This window comes from the organism of the source record quoted next, unplaced genomic scaffold, assembly GCF_019419815.1.
Source record: "Pyrus x bretschneideri cultivar Hongxiangsu unplaced genomic scaffold, Pyrus_bretschneideri_v1 Contig5, whole genome shotgun sequence".
Taxonomy (NCBI): domain Eukaryota; kingdom Viridiplantae; phylum Streptophyta; class Magnoliopsida; order Rosales; family Rosaceae; genus Pyrus; species Pyrus x bretschneideri.
This window is the reverse complement of record NW_025999787.1, coordinates 4,943,583-4,966,654: the sequence shown is the minus strand read 5'-3', so window position 1 is coordinate 4,966,654 and position 23,072 is coordinate 4,943,583. Positions and strand designations below refer to the sequence as shown.

The 23,072-nt window shown below is 38.9% G+C and overlaps 2 protein-coding genes across 4 annotated transcripts; both read left to right on the top strand.

Moving 5' to 3' along the window:
• Positions 1 to 4,808: 4,808 nt before the first annotated feature.
• On the top strand, positions 4,809 to 7,044 carry LOC103956777 (threonylcarbamoyl-AMP synthase). 3 transcript variants are annotated; one of them, XM_009368810.3, is made up of 5 exons: positions 4,809 to 5,024; positions 5,118 to 5,352; positions 5,533 to 5,708; positions 5,886 to 6,177; positions 6,698 to 7,044. In XM_009368810.3, exons 1-5 carry the CDS (start codon positions 4,919 to 4,921, stop codon positions 6,762 to 6,764), a joined length of 876 nt encoding a protein of 291 aa, XP_009367085.2. In that variant the 5' UTR covers positions 4,809 to 4,918; the 3' UTR covers positions 6,765 to 7,044. The 3 variants fall into 3 exon arrangements, with proteins under 3 accessions (XP_009367085.2, XP_018505273.2, XP_018505272.2); XM_018649757.2 differs by having other exon boundaries at positions 4,869 to 5,028; XM_018649756.2 differs by having other exon boundaries at positions 4,872 to 5,032.
• A 9,543-nt stretch (positions 7,045 to 16,587) lies between these two features.
• LOC103956778 (4-hydroxy-3-methylbut-2-en-1-yl diphosphate synthase, chloroplastic) lies at positions 16,588 to 22,722 on the top strand. Its single transcript, NM_001302283.1, is given in 20 exon segments — positions 16,588 to 16,820; positions 17,317 to 17,547; positions 18,068 to 18,225; positions 18,343 to 18,449; positions 18,537 to 18,637; positions 18,720 to 18,796; positions 19,094 to 19,213; positions 19,310 to 19,540; positions 19,866 to 19,982; positions 20,086 to 20,160; positions 20,245 to 20,322; positions 20,426 to 20,485; positions 20,572 to 20,634; positions 20,801 to 20,945; positions 21,078 to 21,216; positions 21,443 to 21,520; positions 21,598 to 21,757; positions 21,853 to 21,951; positions 22,050 to 22,154; positions 22,317 to 22,722. Coding segments are annotated over 19 exon segments (2,223 nt in total). The 5' UTR covers positions 16,588 to 16,820; positions 17,317 to 17,339; the 3' UTR covers positions 22,419 to 22,722.
• The last annotated feature ends 350 nt before the right edge of the window (positions 22,723 to 23,072 follow it).

The window sequence follows — 23,072 nt, the reverse complement described above, 5'->3', positions numbered from 1 at the left end:
TGTGATAATATCTCTGCACTTGCATTGAGTACAAATCATGTCTTCCATTTGAGGATAAAACATATGATACGAATTATCACTTTGTTCGAGAAAGAATGCAAAAGAAGGATGTGACAATTCATTACATCCCTACTGAGAATCAAGTAGCTGATGTTCTTACAAAGGGTTTACATAGTCCAGTCTTCATTAAACATTGTTACAATCTCAGACTTGGTTATCCTCGTTGTGATTGAGGGGGAGTAACAACCAATAAAACTGAAATGTCATATGCCATTTCCTGATTGGGTTAGTTAGAATTGTTGGTATGATGTAATGAGTTAGTTAGAATAGTGATGAGGTGTGCTGCTACATAGACATAGTTTGTTACCATTGCTTAGTATAAATACCCTGTAATAATTCTATTTTCTCTTAATGAACTCATTTCAGCTTCTTACATTTTCTCTCTCATTTCGCTCTCTCTCTCTAAAACTCTCTCTCAATCTTTCTCTGTGAGTTCATAGTGTTCACCAATGGTAATGTTTCAGTTCTGTTAATAATAGTCACAGCATGCCTTATAAGTAAAATCGTCACCCAACATCTTAAAAGTTAAAATTACAACATTAATTTCACTTTAAGCAAAACGATGGCCGGCTTCAGAAATTACCAGATAAATTATTATATATCTCCACACGAATAACTTGTATTAAATACAATCTGTATTATGTTTCTTCCAAAAGTGTAATAAAGTGCAAGAATAAAAATTGTATTCCATTACTTAATCATCATGGAATGGATCGGAATGACTTTTATAATTCCATTACAAATTTACAACGCTTGGAATAAAAGAATAAAACATCCAATCTTTACTTCTAATTTTCTTACTATGACAAATTACATGGACATCAGCAATATATTAACAAAAACAACGAGGAGATTTGTTGTATCAAGCACGTGCTCATTCGTCTTGTCGCATTCAAGCTTTTATGGTCTTCAAAGAGGCCATGAGTTTAAATCTTGTACATGACAGTTAGCGAAAATCCAAAAAAAAATTCTTTCATAGATGCTGTTCATCGCCATCACCACAACTACACATGCCCTCTGCTCGGTCTTTGATGGTGGCTGGAGTCGTGACCCTTGAGGATTAGCAGATAGCTGCTCCTCATCAGCTGCCAAGATCAAGCTATCGTCTGGTGAAGACATCAAGGCAAATGAGGAATAACAGCTTCTTTGCTAGAGAAAACAAATCCTCCGGCAGCGTCGACGTCGCAACCGTCTGAAGAATCTAGGATACAGAGGTTGTGAATCAGCATCTACCTTCCCTTCTTTCTCCCATGCCACCCATTTCTAGAAATTGTTACAAACTTGGATAAACAACACGAGTTCTAACAAAGGACTTAAGCACCACCAGTCCATCTCTGTATGTTACAATGCAATAAGAAATGCGATTTCTCACCTTGTTGGGAAAGATGATTTATAGAGCAAGGCCTTGGAATGGAAAACCAAAAGAGAGAGATGGTCACACTGATTATCAAGGTAAGTTTCAAAGAAAGACCGTTTCAAGAACTGTGCATGCATTATACGTGTCGCTTCGACATCAGAAAAGTTAAATTTTGTGTAACTGCAACATTTATATCACCAATAAATATCAGATTAAAGATTCGATGCACAATGTTACTTAGAAATAGTATTTGATTGCCAACGGGGGTTGGCTCAGTTGGTAAGGTCCTTGACTTTTGTGTGGCACCACCAAGGTTCGAGTCTCACTGCCAACAAATTTCGTTGGTACATGATCGGTAAATTCCTATGTAAATCCATATCAGTGGCAGTTGGCATTTAGGCACCACGCGTAAGTCCTTCTGGCTCGAGGTTGTGGGTATTAGACCTGACAATTTCTTATACGACCCGTTAACGAGACACGTAAACAAGACGAAAATAGCAGGTTTCGGGTCGACTAGATAACTAATCGGGGTCGTTATCGGGTTATACGATAACAACCCGTTAATAATGGGTCATTAACAGGTTTACAGGAGAGTGACACGTGGGTAACCCGTTTCTTCACGTTAAGAAAAATGTTATTTTGATGATTTTAAATATTTAAATTTTAAACTACCAAAAAAACTTACTATAAAATACAATAGTAGTGTATATGTATATAAAAACATGTAATTAGATAATTGGACTCACTCCTAAAAACCATCTATGTTTTTGGACCTAGATCTAAAAGCCCCTATATTGTATATCAAATATGTATTATTGTATTATTATTTTATATAAATTTAAAAAAAAAATTGAGCTTTTATTTATTTAGTTACTTTTATAGTATAATATAGACAAAGAGTGAGATTAAAAAATTATAAAACACATTAAAAAAAAAAATATCAAGTAATTTAAAAATACCAAACACATTAAAAAATTATAATAATTAATTTAAAAGCGTGAAAATTATGAAAAAATGGGCAAACCCTTGTGATCGTATCCTCTACGCTTTGAGGACGGATGCATAGCTGTTTGAATCTTTGGAACCATACAACCCTCATTAATAGTATTTTTAAGGGGATTCAAAATAAATAAAATTCATAATCATTAATGTACATGTTTGAAAAAAGTGAAAGCATATATAAATGCTTGTGATTGCATTCTCAACCTTGCACGCAATTCCCTTCATTTTGCATATCCTTGAACATTTGGTATTTTGTAGTAATGTACTAATGTTTTTTTCATTAGACTCTTATTTTGGGATATGTAATATTTGAAAGACAAATGTTTTTTTATGTTTTGAAGTAATATTTATGTGGTAATATAGTATGCATATACTAATTTAGTATTATGTTTTCCTTTTTTTTTTTTTGGTCAAATACATTTTGCATTTTCATTATTTATTGATTTAAAATATATTTTCTTTAACGGGTAACGGGTCGAGTTATATTATCTGATAATATTAAATGATCAATTTTAGATCGGCTCATATTTTCCTTTTACTTTAACGGGTGTTACACAATGCGACCCGTTAAGATATATGGGTATGTCACGAAAATGACATGAACACGAAAAACATGACACGAATGCCAGGTCTAGTGCTCTGGCGCTGGTGGTGAGAGTAACCAATCTCCTCTTAAACGTTTTGTTACCTACAAAAGAAAAAGAAATAGTATTCGATTAATTGAGTTAACTCAACTCATTTTAAAGAACTTTTCGAACATGATTATATACGTTGCTATTTTACTCAAACTGTAACACGTAAAATTATTTTTTAATTAATATTTATTAGAAGTAGGACATAGCAACTGTGTTGTCGATTAACATGTTAATGGTACAACTTGTGTTCACGGTACCTAAAATTTTTCTCTATTTTAAGCTTCTAGTGTCAACTCAAACAAATTAATTATATATTTAGATCCATGTGGCAAGCAAGACTTGAGCAGTATCACTTTTAAAGCAACTCAATACCTTTTTTTTTTTTTTTTTTTAAGAAAAACTAATGAAGAATACTTGAAAACTTTAAGTTTTAACGATAAGGATAAAATAAAAAGTAAAATGAACAGTATCAGGATTGATTTTTTAGTGTAAAAATATGGTTTTTGTTAAAGTAAACAGTATCAGGATCACAACCATATTTTTAGAAAAATTTTCCTCCGCCGCACGCGCCGCCACGCGCCGGCCACGCGCAGGCACGTGTGGTGCACACGGACGGCGTCAACTGCCACATCACCCAGAGGTGTGATCCTTATATGTATATCTCATCCTTACCTAGCACGAGGCCTTTTGGGAGCTCACTGGTTTCGGGTTCCGTAGGAACTCTGAAGTTAAGCGAGAAGAGGGCTTGAGCAATCCCATGATGGGTGACCCACTGGGAAGTTGCTCGTGAGTTCCCAAAAACAAAACCGTGAGAGAATGGTAAGCCCAAAGCGGACAATATCGTGCTACGGTGGTGGAGCGGGCCCGGGAAGTGGTTCCGCCCCGGGCCGGGATGTGACAATTTGGTATCAGAGCCTAACCCTGGCCGTGGTGTGTCGACGAGGACGTCGGGCCCCTAAGGGGGGTGGATTGTGACATCCACATCGCCCAGGGGTGTGATCCTTATATGTATATCCCATCCTTACCTAGCACGAGGCCTTTTGGGAGCTCACTGGCTTCGGGTTCCGTAGGAACTCTGAAGTTAAGCGAGAAGAGGGCTTGAGCAATCCCATGATGGGTGACCCATTGGGAAGTTGCTCGTGAGTTCCCAAAAACAAAACCGTGAGGGAATGGTAAGCCCAAAGCGGACAATATCGTGCTACGGTGGTGGAGCGGGCCCGGGAAGTGGTCCGCCCCGGGCCGAGATGTGACAATTTGGTATCAGAGCCTAACCCTGGCTGCGTGTGTGCCGACGAGGACGTCGGGCCCCTAAGGGGGGTGGATTGTGACATCCCACATCGCCCAGGGGAGTGATCCTTAAATGTATATTCTCATCCCTACCTAACACGAGGCCTTTTGGGAGCTCACTGGCTTCGGGTTCCGTAGGAACTCCGAAGTTAAGCGAGAAGAGGGCTAGAGCAATCCCATGATAGGTGACCCACTGGGAAGTTGCTCGTGAGTTCCCAAAAACAAAACCGTGAGGGAATGGTAAGCTCAAAGCGGACAATATCGTGCTACGGTGGTGGAGCGGGCCTGGGAAGTGGTTCCGCCCCGGGCCAGGATGTGACAATTACAAACTGCCCCGTCCCATTGTTTAATATAAAACTTTATTTTTTACAATGTCTCCAATCTTGATTTTAATCTCACTTTTATCTTGAAATTAAAATGTTGCTACTTTTAACGCTCTAAAATTCAAAAAAAAAAAATTACGAAAAAGAAAAAAGAAATCAAACTTTTAGATTGCCGTTATGTAAATGGGCATCCGGTCCTCATCGTTGACGGACGACACATGACAAATTACGCGGGGGCAGAGTAGCGCAGAGGGATGTACATTCCAACAAGAATCGCAGCCAGAATTCCCCTACTCACCTCTCCTTCGCTTCCCTCCTCCTCCTCCCTCCGCAGCTTCTCCTCTTCATTCTCTCACCACCGTCAGTCAGTCAGTCTCTCTCTTTCTTGCACACCCATATTGAGTAAGAAATCAAACATATCAAACTCACCTATTTCTTCTTCTTTTTCTCCAGGCGTGCGCAAATTGGGTAATTTAGCGCCAACAGCGCACATCAGTAGATTGAAACGCTGCGCTGCGAAGACGATGGCTTGGAGTTTGGAGAAGAGCGACGCGGGCGTTGAAACCCACTTGGGGGTGGTCCGGCCGGCCACTGAAGCTCACGCTGAAGAGGCCGTCGGAGCTCTCAGAGCGGGAAAAGTCATTGCCGTCCCCACCGATACGCTATACGGCTTCGCTTGTGATGCTTGGTATGGAATCAACCCTATGCACTCCACCTGTTTGTTTAAATGTCTCTGTGTCTAAAACCCTGTTTTTCGTTTTCCGATATCGGTATAGTGCTCTTGTTTTTGTTATGATGATATATAAGAAAGCCCATACTTTTGTGTAATTTTGTAACCCATCCCTGAAACTGTGGAGAATAATTGCAGCTCTTTAGAAGCAGTGAACCGGATATATGAGATTAAAGGACGTAGGCATACAAGTCCTCTTGCAGTTTGTGTTGGGGATGTTCCAGACATTGAGCGGTTTGCTGTCACGGACCATTTGCCCCATGGCTTGCTTGAGGCTCTCCTTCCAGGACCCGTGACCCTTGTACTAAGCCGAGGTATAGCGACAGAACAGAAATTTCTGTATTCAAGAAAAAAGAAAGTATTAAGATTTTTTTTTCTGATAGACACCACCATTTGATTGATGCTTGATATCAATAGGGTTGATTTCGTTTCGGCTTTGTCACTTTCACTTTCAGTGTTAAATAAGAAAAGCTAGTTTGGGTATTTTGCAGGGGAGTCAAGTATTCTTGAGAAGTCTTTAAACCCAGGATTGGAGAGTATAGGAGTCCGAGTACCCGACTGTAACTTCATCAGGGACATTGCACGCAAATTGGGGAGTGCATTGGCCCTTACAAGTGCAAACCTAAGTGGGCAGCCAAGTAGTGTTTCCATCAAAGATTTTGAGAATCTCTGGGAACACTGTGCGTACGTTTACAATGGTGGTGTGCTTCCTTCAGGCCGTGCAGGCTCAACAGTTGTGGACCTCACCAAACTCGACAGGTACAAGATTCTTCGACCCGGAAGGTAAGAATCCCATTGACTACGCTACCTTTTCTGTGATGTAAATGGCTGGGAAAATGAAAATATATGACATTATTGTTGTGGTTTGTTATTTAAATCTAGAAGAAGTCCTTAAGAAAATAATAGTTAACAGCTCATTAGACATGAAGTACAGCTGAAGTATAACATATGGTGTATTTTGTCTCATCAATGCATTCTATTTATGGGAAATTTATTAAGTTTGTTTAGTACTCACTAGTCACTACATACGCAAAGATGACAGTAATAAACTAATAATTGGTCTAATGATGCCTTTTCTGCCGTTGAATTTAACAAAATTGTCGGGATAGCTATCGGTAATAATCATTTTTCTCCAGTTTTAAAATGCAAATATGTTTAGGATTCTTTTGATCGATCAAATCCTGAATGTTGCTCTTTAGATATGTCTTCTTCATATCCTCTTGTTTCTTTTTGCTTTGGGCATGCTGAGCTTTAGTACAACCAGGTTCGAGTGGTGTAAATATTCCTTGCTTTGCCTTTGCAGTGCGAGAGACGAAACTGTTGCAATTCTCGGAAGGTTTTCTCTTGAGGAAGAAGGAACCGCTACTTAAACCCACATGTATTGCAAATTCCATGATTTACATGCCTTAATGGCTGTGATCTGGGCAGCTGGAAGGTATGAATCGATGATATATACACACTTATAACCCGGAATTGAAGCAAATTTGTGATTGTAGAATCCTTTTGTTTTTGTAATTTTATATGACCTGAAGCGATCGATGAAGTTTGGATATAAGTTAGATTGGTTAAGTTCATTCACCACTAAGCTATTATCTCAAGTTCTGTTATATTTTAATACTTTTATATTTTGATACGAATTATTTTGTATCAGATGTATTTCAAATTTGTATTTCTGCAAGTATATATAGGTGTTAGGGGAGAGCAACTATATGGAACAGATTCATCGTCATGTAGCTTCCCAATCCAATAATATATTACCATGTGGAGAAAAAATTGCACTTAACAATGTATTATTGGATACAAGACGTCACATGGCAATGAATTCATTTCATGTAAGTCCCCATGTCTGGGAGATACTAGTGACAACGTCGTTTCACTTCTAGGCCTCTTGGGCAAGCCATGTTGGTACAACGTTATTTCCTTATGATATCGTGTCAAATTTGTAAGTGGAGGCTGTCATATTCACGAGCACAATAATATGGTCATGAGGACGTAATACGACATGATAACACGATTCAAGCTCAATATTATTCTTTAATCACATTTATTAGTCTTACGAACCCGGGTTAGCACTGGCACAGAAAAACGACACTTTTTCAAACTTCTTCACAAACCAACATGATGTATCAAATTCTGACCGATGGATGGTTATTTTAAAGTTTCGAATCCTCCAACTAAGATATGAATTGATTTAGACAAATCTTTTTCGTTTCATTTTAATTTTTTAGATTTTAAAAGTATAAGCGTCTTTGTTTGCCCGTGAATAAATTTCTGTAGGAATCATAACTGTTCCAAAAGCCATTGGATATTCAATACTGCCCCCAACTGAAACATAAAAATAAAAGAAAACTAATGAAAATGACTTGAAAAACTATAAGTTTTAACGAAAATGACAAAAAGGTGTAAGTGAATAGTACCATAATTGACTTTTTAAAGTAAAAATGTGGTTTTTCGTTAAAATGAATAGTACCGGGAGCTTTTTGTTAAAGTTCCCTAAAAATAATGAAGGTGGATTTGAAAGTGCTAACCTGAAACACTGGTAAATAGCTTGGCATATAACTAACAAAACATAGAAGGTAAAAACAACTGAAGTGAAGCCACTTAATACTACAGTCTAGTGGTATTCCTCTTCACTTGTAAGTGAGAGGTCTTAGGTTCGATTCTCACCAAAGGCGAATTTGAACCACATTATTGTTAGTCCATTATGATGTTAAGTCCACTCCCTCCTGTAGATAATATAGTTTCCTCCAAAAAAAAAAAACAACTGAAGAAACGTAATTTTTGAAGTTTTTGAAAGTATCATCTATCAACCAACGTGAAAGGATTCATCTCCTGAAAAGTGAAGTCCAAAGACAAAGTCCTTGAGTTCTGCTTTCATGGGCGCTTTCTTCTAATTGGTATATATCTATATTTGTTGAAAAGTCTAAAACTTCTGTTGGCAATGAATGCCCACAAAGCTAAAGTCATCTGCATGGGCAAAGTTTTCAATGCCCATGCTGAATGAAAGTGTCAGAGGTACATTTTAAATTTCAAGATGCATTAACTGCATCAGTTCGAGTTGCTCTATAAATAGAGCACTCGCATGTAACAGATGATAGATGAAGAAGAAATACAAGAGAGAAATATCAATAACATCATATATTCCTCTGCCTTTTATTATCTGTCTGTGCTATAGTTTTTGTGTGGCATTTTACATCTACCTTGCACCTACCACTTAAAAAGGTTATCTCTCAAACTTTAACCCTTTTATAACACGTTATCAGCACGAGTCTCTAAATATATTTATTCTCTCATCTCTCTTCGCCGAACGAACGAAAGAAAGAAAAAAAAAAAAATGTTTCCTTTAAGGTTTTTACTGTTCATCTTCTTCCTCTGCCTCAACTGCGCCGTGTACCCTCGCGACGAGTTGTTTGCTCCATGCCTGCTCATAGTTCTCCAACTAACGGTTACATACATTTTTGATTACTTGTTTGGTGTAGAGATTGATTACTAACCTAGTATTTATTTGTGTTAATTCTACTGCAATCCAAGATGGTGCGGTACAATCGCCCATCTTGAACTGCAAATTTAATCTTACTGCGATCCAAGACGGTGCGGTATCATCGCCTATCTTGGACTGCAGATTTAATTTTACTGCAATTTTTAGGTGGAGCGGTATAATCGCACACCCTACCCTGCATATTCGAATTTACCTGCTGTTTAATTTCATTGCAATTTTATGTGGTGCGGTATAATCGCCTACGCTGCTCTGCATATTTAATTTTCCTGTTACTTGAGTGGTGCGAAATAATCGCCCATTCTATATTACATTATTTCAATGAGAATGGTGCGGTACGATCACCCTCCTCATTCACCCTGAAAATCTCGAGCCAGAAGTTTCGAGTGCTTATCATTTTGGCCTGAAGATCAAAATGAAAAATTTGTAAAAACCAGAAGTTCTAACATCATATTCCTCCAGGAATACATATTATTGCAAGTTCTTACACATCTCATTTTCTTTCAGAAAAGAAAATGGCGAACTTGGCGAAGCTTGAATTTGCTGCCCTGGATATTACTGGGAAGAATTATCTGACCTGGGTACTGGATACCAAGATCCATCTGGAAGCAGGGAATCTTGGAGATACCATCAGGGAAGAGAGCAACTCATCCTCTCAAGATCGGGCAAAGGCCATGATTTTCATTCGCCGCCATCTTGATGAGGCGCTAAAGAGCGAGTACTTAACGGTTGAAGATCCGTTAGCTCTCTGGAATGCCTTGAGAAGCAGATACAATCACCAGACAACGGTGATTCTTCCAAGGGCCCGCTATGAGTGGACTCATCTAAGGATTCAAGACTTCAAGTCAGTGGCAGAATACAATTCTGCATTGTTCAGAATTACCTCTCAGATGAAGCTCTGTGGGGATATTATTACTGAGGAGCATATGCTGGAAAAGACTCTCAGCACATTTCATGCCTCCAACGTGCTCCTGCAGCAGCAGTATAGAGCGCGAGGCTACACTGAGTACAACCAGCTGATATCTGTGCTCTTAGTAGCTGAACAGAATGATGAGCTCCTGATGAAAAACCATCATTCCCGACCTACTGGATCTGCACCATTCCCAGAAGTGAATGCTGCTTCCCTCGGAGTGAACACCACATCCTCTGGTGGTGATAATCATAAACGAGGACGTGGCCACAAGCGAGGTCGATGGAATAGGAAAGGCAAGAACCATGGAGTTCAGTTTCATAACCAGGTTCCCAGGAATAATTCAGGCCCGAGCTTCAAAAATGTGAATCGCCACAAAGGCAAAGCTCATATGAACAATGCTCCTAGAAACTCTGAAGGAGCCTGCCATAGGTGTGGTGGCAATGGGCATTGGGCGCGTACTTGTCGTACCCCAAAACATCTAGTGGATCTGTATCAAGCCTCCCTCAAGGAGAAGGGTGTCGAGACTAACTTTCTCGACGAGGCTAGACCAATGGATATACCTGATCCAGTGTTTGACTTATCAGGGCAGTTGAACACAACTCATCTAGATGTTTCAGACTATATTGTAGAAAGGGGAAATGAAGTATATCGGTCCGATTGAATCATTAATGTACTTTTATTATACTGAACTTGTAGTATTCTCAGATTCAATAAAAGTGGCATGTAAATTTTCTTGTTATAACTTGCTTTTAATTCTGATTCTCTTACTCAGAGAGCATGGATAAAAACTGTGGTTATTCTCAGAACATGAGAAATGGTGGAGATATTTGTCTTGCAGACAGTGCAACCACACATACAATACTTCGTGATCGAAAGTATTTCTCAAGCTTAATACCTACAAGAGTAGGGGTAACAACAATATCAGGACCTTCAGATGTAATTCAAGGTTCAGGGCAAGCCCAGATTATGTTACCAAATGGAACAATATTGTCCATACATAATGCATTGTATGCTACTCGATCTACTCGAAATTTGTTGAGTTTCAAAGACATACGTCTAAATGGATACCACATTGAAACAAAAAGTGCAGAAAATGTGGAGTATCTATGCATTACCTCCAATGATACCCAGAAGCGTATATTGGAGAAGTTGCGTGGTATGTCGAGTGGATTATATTATACATACATAAGGACAATTGAATCACATACTGTCATGAACCAGAAGTTCATTGATTCAAAGGTTTACATGCTTTGGCATGACCGTCTGGGTCATCCAGGATCTACCATGATGCGTAGGATCATTACCAACTCTAATGGACATCCATTAGTGAGCAGACACATTGTTGCCTCAAATGATAACCCTTGCAAAGCTTGTTCTCAAGGGAAGTTGGTAATTAGACCATCACAACTAAAGGTTGATGCTGAATCCCCATCATTTCTGCAAAGAATTCAAGGGGATATTTGTGGGCCTATTCAACCATCATGTGGACCATTTCGATATTTTATGGTTTTGGTTGATGCATCTACCCGATGGTCACATATTTGTCTCTTGTCTACTCGGAATGTAGCCTTTGCGAGACTACTTGCTCAAATAATTAAGTTACGAGCACAGTTCCCAGATTATCCCATTAAGTCAATCCGACTTGATAATGCTGGTGAATTTACGTCTCAAACCTTTGATGATTATTGCATGACATTGGGCATTGATGTTGAACACCCTGTTCCTCATGTCCATACTCAAAATGGTTTAGCAGAAGCATTGATTAAGCGGCTTCAGTTAATAGCTCGCACTCTGCTCATGAAAACCAAATTGCCAGTCTCTGCATGGGGACATGCCATCCTACATGCTGCATCATTGGTTCGATTGAGACCTATAGCCAACCATCAATACTCTTCAGTACAACTCGTGTTTGGACATCAGCCAAACATTTCCCATTTACGAGTTTTTGGTTGTGCTGTTTATGTGCCTATTGCACCGCTGCAACGCACTAAAATGGAACCTCAGCGTAGACTGGGAATTTACGTGGGTTTTGATTCACCATCTATCATTAGATATTTGGAACCCTTGACAGGTGATATGTTTACAGCTCGTTTTGCTGATTGTCACTTTGATGAGACAATTTTCCCGTTGTTAGGGGGAGAAAAGACCGTTCCAGAAGAACGGAAAGAGCTGACATGGGTTGTTCCCACCTTGTCTCATTTTGATCCTCGCAACATTCAATGTGAAAATGAAGTGAGAAGGATCGTTCATCTTCAAAGCATTGCCAATCAAATGCCAGATGCATTTAATGATGCTATGAAAGTGACAAAATCAAATATACCAGCTGCAAATGCACCTGCAAGAATTGATGTCCCTGTTGGACAAAATAAAGTGGCAGCAAATGATTCATCTGGTGCACGCCTGAAGCGTGATAGACCTCCAGGTTCAAAAGATTCAGCTCCTCGAAAGAGAAAGTCGAGGGCACAACTGAATCCAAATGAAATCATTCAGGAAGAGAAAATGAATGATACATCCACAATTCATAATTCTGGACTTCCAGAAAAAGAAAATGTCCTTGATGAGACATCTGTCCCTGAAGAGACAGAAGTACATGAAAGCAAAGAAATCTCCATAAATTATGCATGTACAAATGAATTGTGGGATCGGAATGAAATAATCATTGATGATATGTTTGCATTTGCAGTAGCCACTGAAATCATCTTAAGTGATGATATTGAGCCCCGCTCTGTTGATGAATGCAAACAGAGACAGGATTGGCCTAAGTGGAAAGATGCAATCCAGGCAGAATTAAATTCATTGGAAAAGCGGAATGTTTTTGGACCAGTAGTCCAAACCCCGCCTAGAGTAAACCCCGTGGGTTACAAATGGGTATTCACAAGGAAACGCAATGAGAAAAACGAGATCGCAAGATACAAAGCACGACTCGTTGCACAAGGTTTTTCTCAAAGACCTGGAATTGATTATGAGGAGACATACTCTCCTGTAATGGACGCAATTACGTTCCGTTACTTAATAAGTTTAGTGGTTTCAGAAAGACTTGACATGCGACTTATGGATGTCATCACTGCGTATCTATATGGAGAATTAGATACTGACATCTATATGAAAGTCCCATAAGGACTTAAGTTGCCTGAAACAAGTAATAAACCACGAGGTATGCTCTCGATCAAATTAAGGCGATCATTGTATGGTCTGAAGCAATCTGGACGAATGTGGTATAATCGTCTCAGTGAGTATTTGATCAAAGAAGGGTATATCAACAATGTTATTTGCCCTTGTGTGTTCATTAAGAAATCCAATTCTGGATTCGCTATAGTAGCAGTATATGTTGATGATATGAATCTAGTTGGGACTCCTGAAGAGCTCAATAAAACTGCTGAATATCTGAAAAGCGAATTTGAAATGAAAGACCTTGGAAAAACAAAATATTGTCTCGGCCTGCAGATCGAGCATTGTGCTAGTGGAATTTTGGTCCACCAATCAGCTTACATTGAAAAAATTCTGAAGCGATTTGGTATGGACAAGGCTTATCCACTAAGCACGCCAATGGTTGTTCGTTCTTTGGACATTAAGAAAGATCCATTTCGTCCAAAAGAAGATGATGAGCTGGTCCTTGGTCCAGAAGTACCATATTTGAGTGCAGTAGGTGCTTTGTTGTATTTAGCACAATGTACTAGACCAGATATAGCTTTTTCAGTTAATTTGTTAGCAAGGTATAGCTCTGCTCCAACAATTCGTCATTGGAAGGGTATCAAAGATGTATTGCGATACCTTCGTGGGACAGCAGACATGGGTCTCTTCTACTCAAAGAACTCCACAGATGACCAGGTCCTTGTTGGATATGCAGATGCTGGCTTTCTCTCTGATCCGCATAAAGCCCGCTCACAAACTGGATATGTGTTTAAGAATGGAGATACAGCAATCTCATGGCGCTCAACCAAGCAAACATTAGTTGCTACATCTTCAAATCATTCAGAAATACTTGCTTTACATGAAGCAAGTCGTGAATGTTCTTGGTTAAGATCAATGATCCATCATATCCGGAATTCATGTGGTCTAACTTCGAAGACAGACAATCCAATTGTCATCCATGAAGATAATGCAGCTTGTGTTGCCCAAATGAAGGAAGGATTCATCAAGGGCGATAAGACTAAACACATATCTCCAAAGTTTTTCAGTGCTCATGAGCTTCAGAAGGCTAAAGTTATTGAAGTCAGACAAATCCGTTCAAATGAAAATCTGGCAGACTTGTTCACCAAATCTCTACCAAAGTGCACATTTCAGAAGTTAGTGCAAGGCATCGGATTACGTCGACTTACCAAACAGCTAAATTTGGAAAATGCGGAATCAGGGGGAGAAACATATCAGGGGGAGTATCCATGATACATGCTTGTTGTACTCTTTTTCCTTCGATTAGGATTTTTCCCACTGGGTTTTTCCTATCAAGGTTTTAACGAGGCAACATAAGCATACTTGACACTATATCAACGATCCAGGAAAAGTTGTACTCTTTTTCCTTCGCTATGGTTTTTTCCCACTGGGTTTTTCCAAGCAAGGTTTTAACGAGGCAACTCATGTTGATATGTGGGCATCCAAGGGGGAGTGTTGAAAAGTCTAAAACTTCTGTTGGCAATGAATGCCCACAAAGCTAAAGTCATCTGCATGGGCAAAGTTTTCAATGCCCATGCTGAATGAAAGTGTCAGAGGTACATTTTAAATTTCAAGATGCATTAACTGCATCAGTTCGAGTTGCTCTATAAATAGAGCACTCGCATGTAACAGATGATAGATGAAGAAGAAATACAAGAGAGAAATATCAATAACATCATATATTCCTCTGCCTTTTATTATCTGTCTGTGCTATAGTTTTTGTGTGGCATTTTACATCTACCTTGCACCTACCACTTAAAAAGGTTATCTCTCAAACTTTAACCCTTTTATAACAATATTTGTTTTTTCAAGTTTGGGAGCCACCAATTCTGGTTCAAGGGCTTCGATGAGTAGACTAGAGCGTGTACGGAAGCGCGTGGGCAGCAATTTGAGTTGTAAGCCCAGCAGTTTAGTTTGTTACGTTGTTGTCTTCCGGCGGAATATGCCAATACGGTGTATGCAAGATTCCTAGTTGTGCTTGCTCTTTGGCATCAAAACGTAGAGAACTCATGCTCGTTCATTCTCTCCAAATTACGCATTTAGTGACGGGTTAATTTTTTTTTGGATAAATCACATTTTACCACCTCACCTTGGATTACATAACAAATGCATTTCTCATTTTTTAAACATTACAATGTTATACATCAACTTACGATTTACTGCAATATTAGACATCTGTTAAATTTTCTGTCAATCTGGTCGTTAAATGATGATGTGGTAGGCGTAGGGTACACTTTCTCAGCCAAATTTTGAAAAATAAAAAATGACAAATTACATTTTACCACCTTAACTTTGAACCACGTAACAAACGCATACCTCATATTTTGAACACTGTAATATCATACGTCAACTTACAAATTCGTTGCAATGTCAAACCTTATTTTCTTATCTGTTAACTGCTGACATTGGCATATGCCCACTCCCTTGCCTACTGGGACTCCACACTGTTGACATGTCGAAGCTAGCGAACAAGTTCAATGTAGATTCGAGAGAGAACGAGCACCAAATGCCGCCGTCCCAACCGAGCGTGTTGTCTTCGTCGTCGATGGAGTCGTTCGAGTTGGAGTGAGCACTTCTGGATATGTAGGCGAAGCGGGAGATGCAGACGTTGAGAAAGTAGGAAGCGAATAGGAAGCCAGATCAGAAGAAAAGTCAAGGACGGAATGATTCCCCAGCGGAGAAGCAGCCGACAGTGAAGAAAGAGAGAACATAGACGAATGTGAATTTGAATTTGCGCTATCCGGTTCAACAATGGGGTCAGTACCCGTACTCACCGGTTTAGCAAATGATATTATATATTTACTGAATGGGACCAGCCACACTCCCCCGTTGACAACCAAGTAGCATGGAGTTTCGGTAGGCGAAGGAGTAGGCCTTGCGCCTATCACGTCAGCAATTAATATAGAAAAATTCATGAACAAGGAAACGAAGTCTGACTTTGCAATGAATTTGTAAAGTTATATACGGCATTGCAATGTTCAAAATATGAAATATGTATTTGTTATAAGACCCAAAGTTGAGATGGTAAAGTGTAATTTACTCTTTGATAAGAGAGTGAGGCGTGCGTCTAAAATGTCATCATTTAACGACTAAATAAACAAAAAATTTAATGAAAATGTGACATTGCTATGAATTGTAGGTTAATGTACCCAAAAAATGATTTCACGGCAAGTTTACACGTTCTAAAAAAAACACATGCACAACAAACATGGACAAGCTTTGATTGCATCGTTATGGCGTTGGTTCCATGGCGCATAGATCATTAGACGTTATATTTAATGCCACTACCTACCACACTAAAATTATGATTGGTGATTTCATTTGTTTACCCTACAAACCTATACCTTTTCTATGCATATCAAATTTAATCTGCACTAAATCTCAATGAAATGGTTTACTGTTCATAAGCAAATTGTGCTTCCAAATTGCTTTCGTATTTTTATGTTGATACCGATTGTGGTCCCTGAAATCCCGCCATATGTATACGTTTTTCTTCCTAACTCCCTTCTCTCTTGAGGTTTTGTGGAGGAAGAAGGCTGAAAATTACTAAGAAGAGTAGCACACGCAATTATTAATGGCTTCGTGCTTTGTATGGTTAGACGACTTATTAGATACCAAGATTAAACATTTACCAGAAAAATAGATACCAAAACAAATGGTTTTGTCCATATCCTTCCAGCCCGGAAAATCCACAAATTGGTACAAATTCAACCATTGAAAAACAAATTTCCAAAAATCCATTGACAACTCCCTTCTCTCACTCCCCATCCCACCACCAAAGTTTCCAGCTTCTGGAGTTCCAGAGCCTTCTTCTTCCCCCTCTCACTCTCAGCTGCTCTGACTGATCATCTCCACACATCACTCAAGGTAAACAGAAAAAACCCATCAGCACAATGACCAGCACGCTAAGTGTCCACCAATTGAGCATCCTTTTGAGCACTCTGGTTGTTGGTTTTGTAAAAACGCTTTCTATGTTTGTTGATTTTGTAAAAACGCTTTTTGGGTTTTGAATAGCACTCTGGTTGTTGATTGTTTTAAGGTAATATTTTGTGATTTTATGCAAAATTTGATCAGGAAAGTAGAGAATTCAGTTGGTGTGAATGTGATTAGGTGGTGGATTGGTTAGGTGTTTTCCGCTCTGGGAAAGCTGAGAAATTTGTGAGGAAGATCATTGTTTTGAAGTTTCTTTAGCTGCTCAGCTTAAGGAAAGAGTGAATTTGAAAACCCACAAATTCTTTTTCCTGTTTATGTTTTGGTTCATGATTAGTCAAAGTGCTTGTCTTGACATGTTAATTCTGAATTTTGATGTATAAAATGATGAGTTAACTGAATTTGTAGCAAATTGTGCTTTTGAATTGTGAAGGGTAGAGCCTTGCAGTCGTGGAAATGGCGACCGGAGCTGTACCGGCTTCTTTTACGGGACTGAAATGCAGGGACTCAAGTTTCGGGTTTGCGAAAAGTATGGATTTTGTGAGGGTTTCTGATTTGAAGAGGTTCAAGTCTGGCAGAACAAGAATCTCAGTGATACGAAACTCAAATCCAGGCTCAGATATTGCCGAGCTCAAGCCTGCATCCGAAGGCAGCCCTTTGTTAGGTTGTTGAACTCCCTAATTGGTTTAGTCAGCCTTTGTTTTAATGCATGTGTTGTGTTTTAGTCCTTGAAATTACTTTTGGCAGCTGCAAAAACGGGTGAAAGTAAAGCAGATTGCTATGTTTTCTTTTGCCTTGTTTCTGGGTTTCTCAGAAATGCTGAACAAGAAATAATCGGTAGTTATTATTAGCTGGTTGTAATGTTCCTGTTAATCAATAATTCATTTACATGGTTGGAAATAAATAGCTATTAACTAGAAAGTTGTGAAATAATTGTTTGCTGGATGAGATATATCTATAAAGAAACCCGAGGTAATTGTTATTGTGAAAATGGAATTCTTGCCTAAACTAAGCTAATTGTATTAGGATCAGTCAAACTAAGCCTTGGCTTGATCACTTTTATACAGTTTTCCGAGAGACGAAATGGAATGTAAGGTAGTATATATCAGCCTAATTATGTTTTTCTACCTTTATAAAGTTTCTTTCATATTGTCTAATAATTTTTTTTTTTTTTGTCAATTTAGTTCCTAGGCAAAAGTATTGTGAATCCATACACAAAACTGTCAGGAGGAAAACGTGCACAGTTATGGTTGGAAATGTTGCTATTGGTAGTGAGCATCCCATAAGGATTCAAACAATGACCACAACTGACACAAAGGATGTTGCTGCTACAGTTGAACAGGTTTGATAGTTCCCTTTTTTCATTTATATACTAGTGGATTGACCCAACTTGGTATATCTATGATACCTCTGGGTCTGATTCAGATTGTTGGCATATCAATTTCTCCCTTGTTTGTAGGTAATGAGAATAGCAGATAAGGGAGCAGATATTGTTCGGATAACAGTTCAAGGGAGGAAAGAAGCAGATGCTTGTTTTGAAATTAAAAATTCCCTTGTGCAGAAAAAGTAGGCTTCGTTGGTGTATTTTCAGTGATTAAAGATCTACTGTTTATGTTGTTTAAGGCCTGACCATGTTTCAATCTATGTGTGCAGTTATGATATACCTTTGGTGGCAGATATTCATTTTGCTCCTACTGTTGCACTGCGGGTCGCTGAATGCTTTGACAAAATTCGTGTCAACCCTGGAAATTTTGGTACACAGTTCACTGTTCAATGGTTTTGTTATATTCTATTTGAAGGGAGTGATTGTGGATTCATTTAGGTGTTTTATTGCAGCTGATAGACGGGCCCAGTTTGAGAAGTTAGAGTACACGGAAGATGACTATCAGAAAGAACTTGAGCACATTGAGCGGGTAACCATATATCTATCAGTACATGGCCTCTGCTCGTGTCCACTGTTAAAGGCACACATTAATGTTTGAGAAACTGATGCAGACTTAGATTTTCATTAAAGTTTGATACGTACGTGTGAAATGGTAACTATTTTTTCCAAAAGTGAATTGACTATGAACAAAATAAAATAAAGAGATTAAAGAGGCAAGTATTTTGTAAAGCCTATATTGTTGGGTATCAAACAATCTATTATGTTGATACACAATCATGCTCTAATGTGCTCAGTTTAATGAAAGTTATGTTCTCAACAACGGCAGGTTTTTACTCCATTAGTTGAAAAGTGTAAGAAGTATGGAAGAGCAATGCGTATTGGGACAAACCATGGGAGCCTTTCAGATCGTATAATGAGCTATTATGGGGATTCTCCTCGAGGAATGGTGAGCAAAACATTGTCTTTTTGCTGAAAATAGTTCAAGCTTGTTTGATGTACATACAAACTCATTGGGTGTCATTGACATGTTATTCCTCAACAGGTTGAATCTGCATTTGAGTTTGCAAGAATTTGCCGGAAGTTGGACTACCATAATTTTGTTTTTTCAATGAAAGCAAGCAACCCAGTTATCATGGTCCAGGCATATCGTTTGCTTGTAGCTGAAATGTATGTTCAAGGCTGGGATTATCCATTGCACTTGGGAGTTACTGAAGCTGGAGAAGGTGAGGATGGGCGAATGAAATCTGCAATTGGTATTGGAACCCTTCTTCAGGTACTATTGAATCATTATGTTGAGGTGTTGTGATCGATTCAAAACCAGTAAACATCGTAGGGATTATTCTGATTTATGAAATTATGTGCCAGTAATGCACTATTTTGTTAAGTTGACTTTAAGAATAAGTATTTGCGTACTGCAACTGTGCTTATGACAGATGATAGGCTTATGATAGATGGAAGGTTCGTCTATTGTGTATTTGTCATGTGATCCTGCACTTAGTTCAATAGTCCAATAGATTGAAGCTAATATAAATGCTACTGAAACATTACATTTATAAGTCATGTCTAGCCATAATGGAACACTAGAATTTTGCATGCAGGATGGCTTGGGTGATACAATTAGGGTTTCACTTACTGAAGCACCGGAGGAGGAGATAGATCCCTGCAGACGACTGGCCAACCTTGGTAAGAGAGCAGCGGATCTTCAGCAAGGAGTGGTAGGATTTTACAATCTTCTGTTTGTTGATTCATATTCTTGATCGCTTCTATTTTAGAAATTGAAAGTCTAATCAGCTTTCTTGATGGCATTATTTGTATCAGGCTCCATTTGAAGAGAAGCACAGACATTATTTTGAATTTCAGCGTCGATCTGGTCAACTGCCAATACAAAAGGAGGTTAGCCTAGATCTTGACATTGAATCAATTAGTGCTTCATATTCTTTTTTCTTTAACAGAGATAATGAAGTCGTCAAAACACAGGGTGAAGAGGTGGATTATAGAGGTGTCTTGCACCGTGATGGCTCTGTTCTGATGTCAGTATCCCTTGACCAGTTGAAGGTACAGTTGAAATCATACATCCTTTATTCCATTCTATTGCCTTATTTTTTTTTTTTTGGGCTTGGGTGGAGAAAGTACACTGACCTTTTTGCTTTCGTTATAGACACCAGAGCTCCTGTACAAGTCACTAGCAACAAAACTTGTTCTCGGAATGCCATTTAAGGTCTTGCTATTATTCCATTTTACGCTTCATATTGTACATCATGCAGGTTTACTGGGATTTTCATTTATATAGTTCTGTTAATACAGGATCTTGCAACCGTTGACTCAATCTTATTGAGACAACTTCCACCTGTTGATGATGCGGATTCTGTAAGAACCCTACTGAACTTCATTACTTTGGAAATAATCCTGTTCTCTCTCTCTTGCTCCCCCCACCATTCCCCAAAATTTTATTTACTTCGTAATAAACTGCTTGTGCATTAAGTTCTTTGCAAGAACAAGAATAATGTGACAGTTTTCTTTTTATTATGATCAGCGGCTAGCTCTCAAAAGGTTGATAGATGTAAGTATGGGTGTTATAACACCATTGTCAGAACAGCTAACAAAGCCATTGCCCAATGCCATGGTTCTGATAAATTCGAAGGAGTTATCAACTGGTGCATACAAGCTTTTGCCAGAAGGTGAAGCTTTGTTACCGAATTGAGTACTGAGTACTGATGTTTGAACACATCCCTTTTTTCTGTGTGTGTTGGAGGACGGCTACCCCTGATTTATCTTCTGTATTTTTTTATTGTGAGTTAATTACCTTGTAGGTACACGGTTGGTGGTCTCATTACGTGGTGATGAACCCTATGAAGTGCTGGATATTCTCAAGGGCATTGATGCTACAATGATTCTCCATGATCTGCCCTTCGGTGAAGATAAAATAAGCCGAGTGCATGCTGCGAGGAGGTAATGACTATATAACTCATATAAATCATCAAAATAAAATTTCCATTGTAAGAATGTCAATCTAGAAGGGCATTTTCCTAGGCCCTAGACACTTCAACCAATATGAAATTTGTTTTCTCCGTTCTTTGGGGCTGTTGATTGTTAAATGACAGTCCATGTTTTAACTTCTTGTATTGTTATGCACATCTTTCCTTCTCCTGATAATATGAAGTCTCTGTTTCTGTAGGCTATTTGAGTATCTGGGAGACAATGCTCTAAACTTCCCCGTAATACACCATATTCAGTTTCCAAGTGGAATCCATGGGTAATAACATGATTGACTCTTCCTTCTGTCAGCGATCCATGGTATTAGTACTTCTAGCTTAATTCCACTTTGTGCAGGGATGACTTGGTTATTGGTGCTGGTACCAATGCGGGTGCCCTTTTAGTAGATGGACTTGGAGATGGTCTTCTATTGGAAGCCCCAGACAAGGACTTTGATTACCTGAGAAACACATCTTTCAATTTACTACAAGGATGTAGAATGCGGAATACAAAGACGGTAGGGAGTTTTCTTACGAAATATAACTGAACTTGACATATCATAAGAGAGGATGGTCTTAAACAATCGCTGTACATGCCTAAATTTCATTTCAGGAGTATGTTTCATGCCCATCCTGTGGCCGAACTTTGTTTGATCTTCAAGAAATAAGTGCACAAATACGAGAGAAGACATCACACTTGCCTGGCGTTTCAGTAATTACCTTGTTCTTTAATGATCTTGAATGGTGATTGTCTTTTATTCTCAGTAATCCAATGGTCTGTGTAATTTGTTCTCTATTTCCTTTTTCTAGATTGCGATCATGGGTTGCATTGTAAATGGACCCGGGGAGATGGCTGATGCAGACTTTGGGTATGTTGGTGGCGCTCCTGGAAATATTGACCTCTACGTTGGGAAGGTATTTCCTCCGTCCAGCTTGAAATTTGATATCGGTTTAGTTTGAAGAACATAAACTAAATAATACAGAAGCAGCACTTCAGCTTTATATTAGTCATTGTTATAGTTTGTTTCCAACCTTCAAAAACGTGCGAACCTGATACGAGGTTGAAATGTGTTTCAGACGGTGGTGAAGCGTGGAATTGAGATGGAGCATGCAACCGATGCCTTGATCCAGCTAATAAAAGATCACGGCCGCTGGGTTGACCCTCCTGCGGAAGAGTAAAAGCCGGTAATTTCTGATCATCGCATATTGAAAGTAGAGGGTATTCAAGAGAGAGTTGTCCCACATTATGTTGTATACTCAAGTAGCCACAGTTGAAAACAATAAACGATGACTTGATCTCAAAGAAAATGTGTTGCCTTAAATGTAATCCACAGTGCATGAAATTAGTACCGAGTTGCAGTGCAACGTGCAAAATGTTCATCGTCGATTTACTAAATTAAAACCTTAGGTTTAGCTGCTTTCATGTTGATCATATCGAAGATTGTGCAAGAGTCTGCTTCTGAAGTAAGAACTTTTGATTATAAGCGTTTCCGTTCAAATGTTTTTATTAGACTTTTTCTCCATCTACTCAATACGTGATATACGAAGTTTCTCTTACTTTGCACACATACCGTCGTGGCATTGAACAATTTTTCCTTTTCGTTTGAAAGAAACAATCAACGCTTGCCGTATTTTCCATTTGTTCAAGTTGAAGTTCAACTATCAAGGCTACTGTCGCCAAAGACCATTTATTGCCACCGATTTCGTGGCCTCATTTGCTGCTGCTCAGTCGTCGCAAAAGCATTTTGCGATGGTAAAACCAGCTTTTGCGAACATGAACGAGCCGCAACATGGTATATATTGGCACGAGTTGACAACATTCACAAGAGGCCA

Coding starts and splice junctions, on each gene's coding strand:
- LOC103956777 (XM_009368810.3), top strand. CDS start 4,919: ATGTACATTCCAACAAGAATCGCAGCCAGAATTCCCCTACTCACCTCT. Junction 5,353..5,532: donor GGCTTCGCTTGTGATGCTTG/GTATGGAATCAA, acceptor GAATAATTGCAG/CTCTTTAGAAGCAGTGAACC. Junction 6,178..6,697: donor AAGATTCTTCGACCCGGAAG/GTAAGAATCCCA, acceptor TTGCCTTTGCAG/TGCGAGAGACGAAACTGTTG.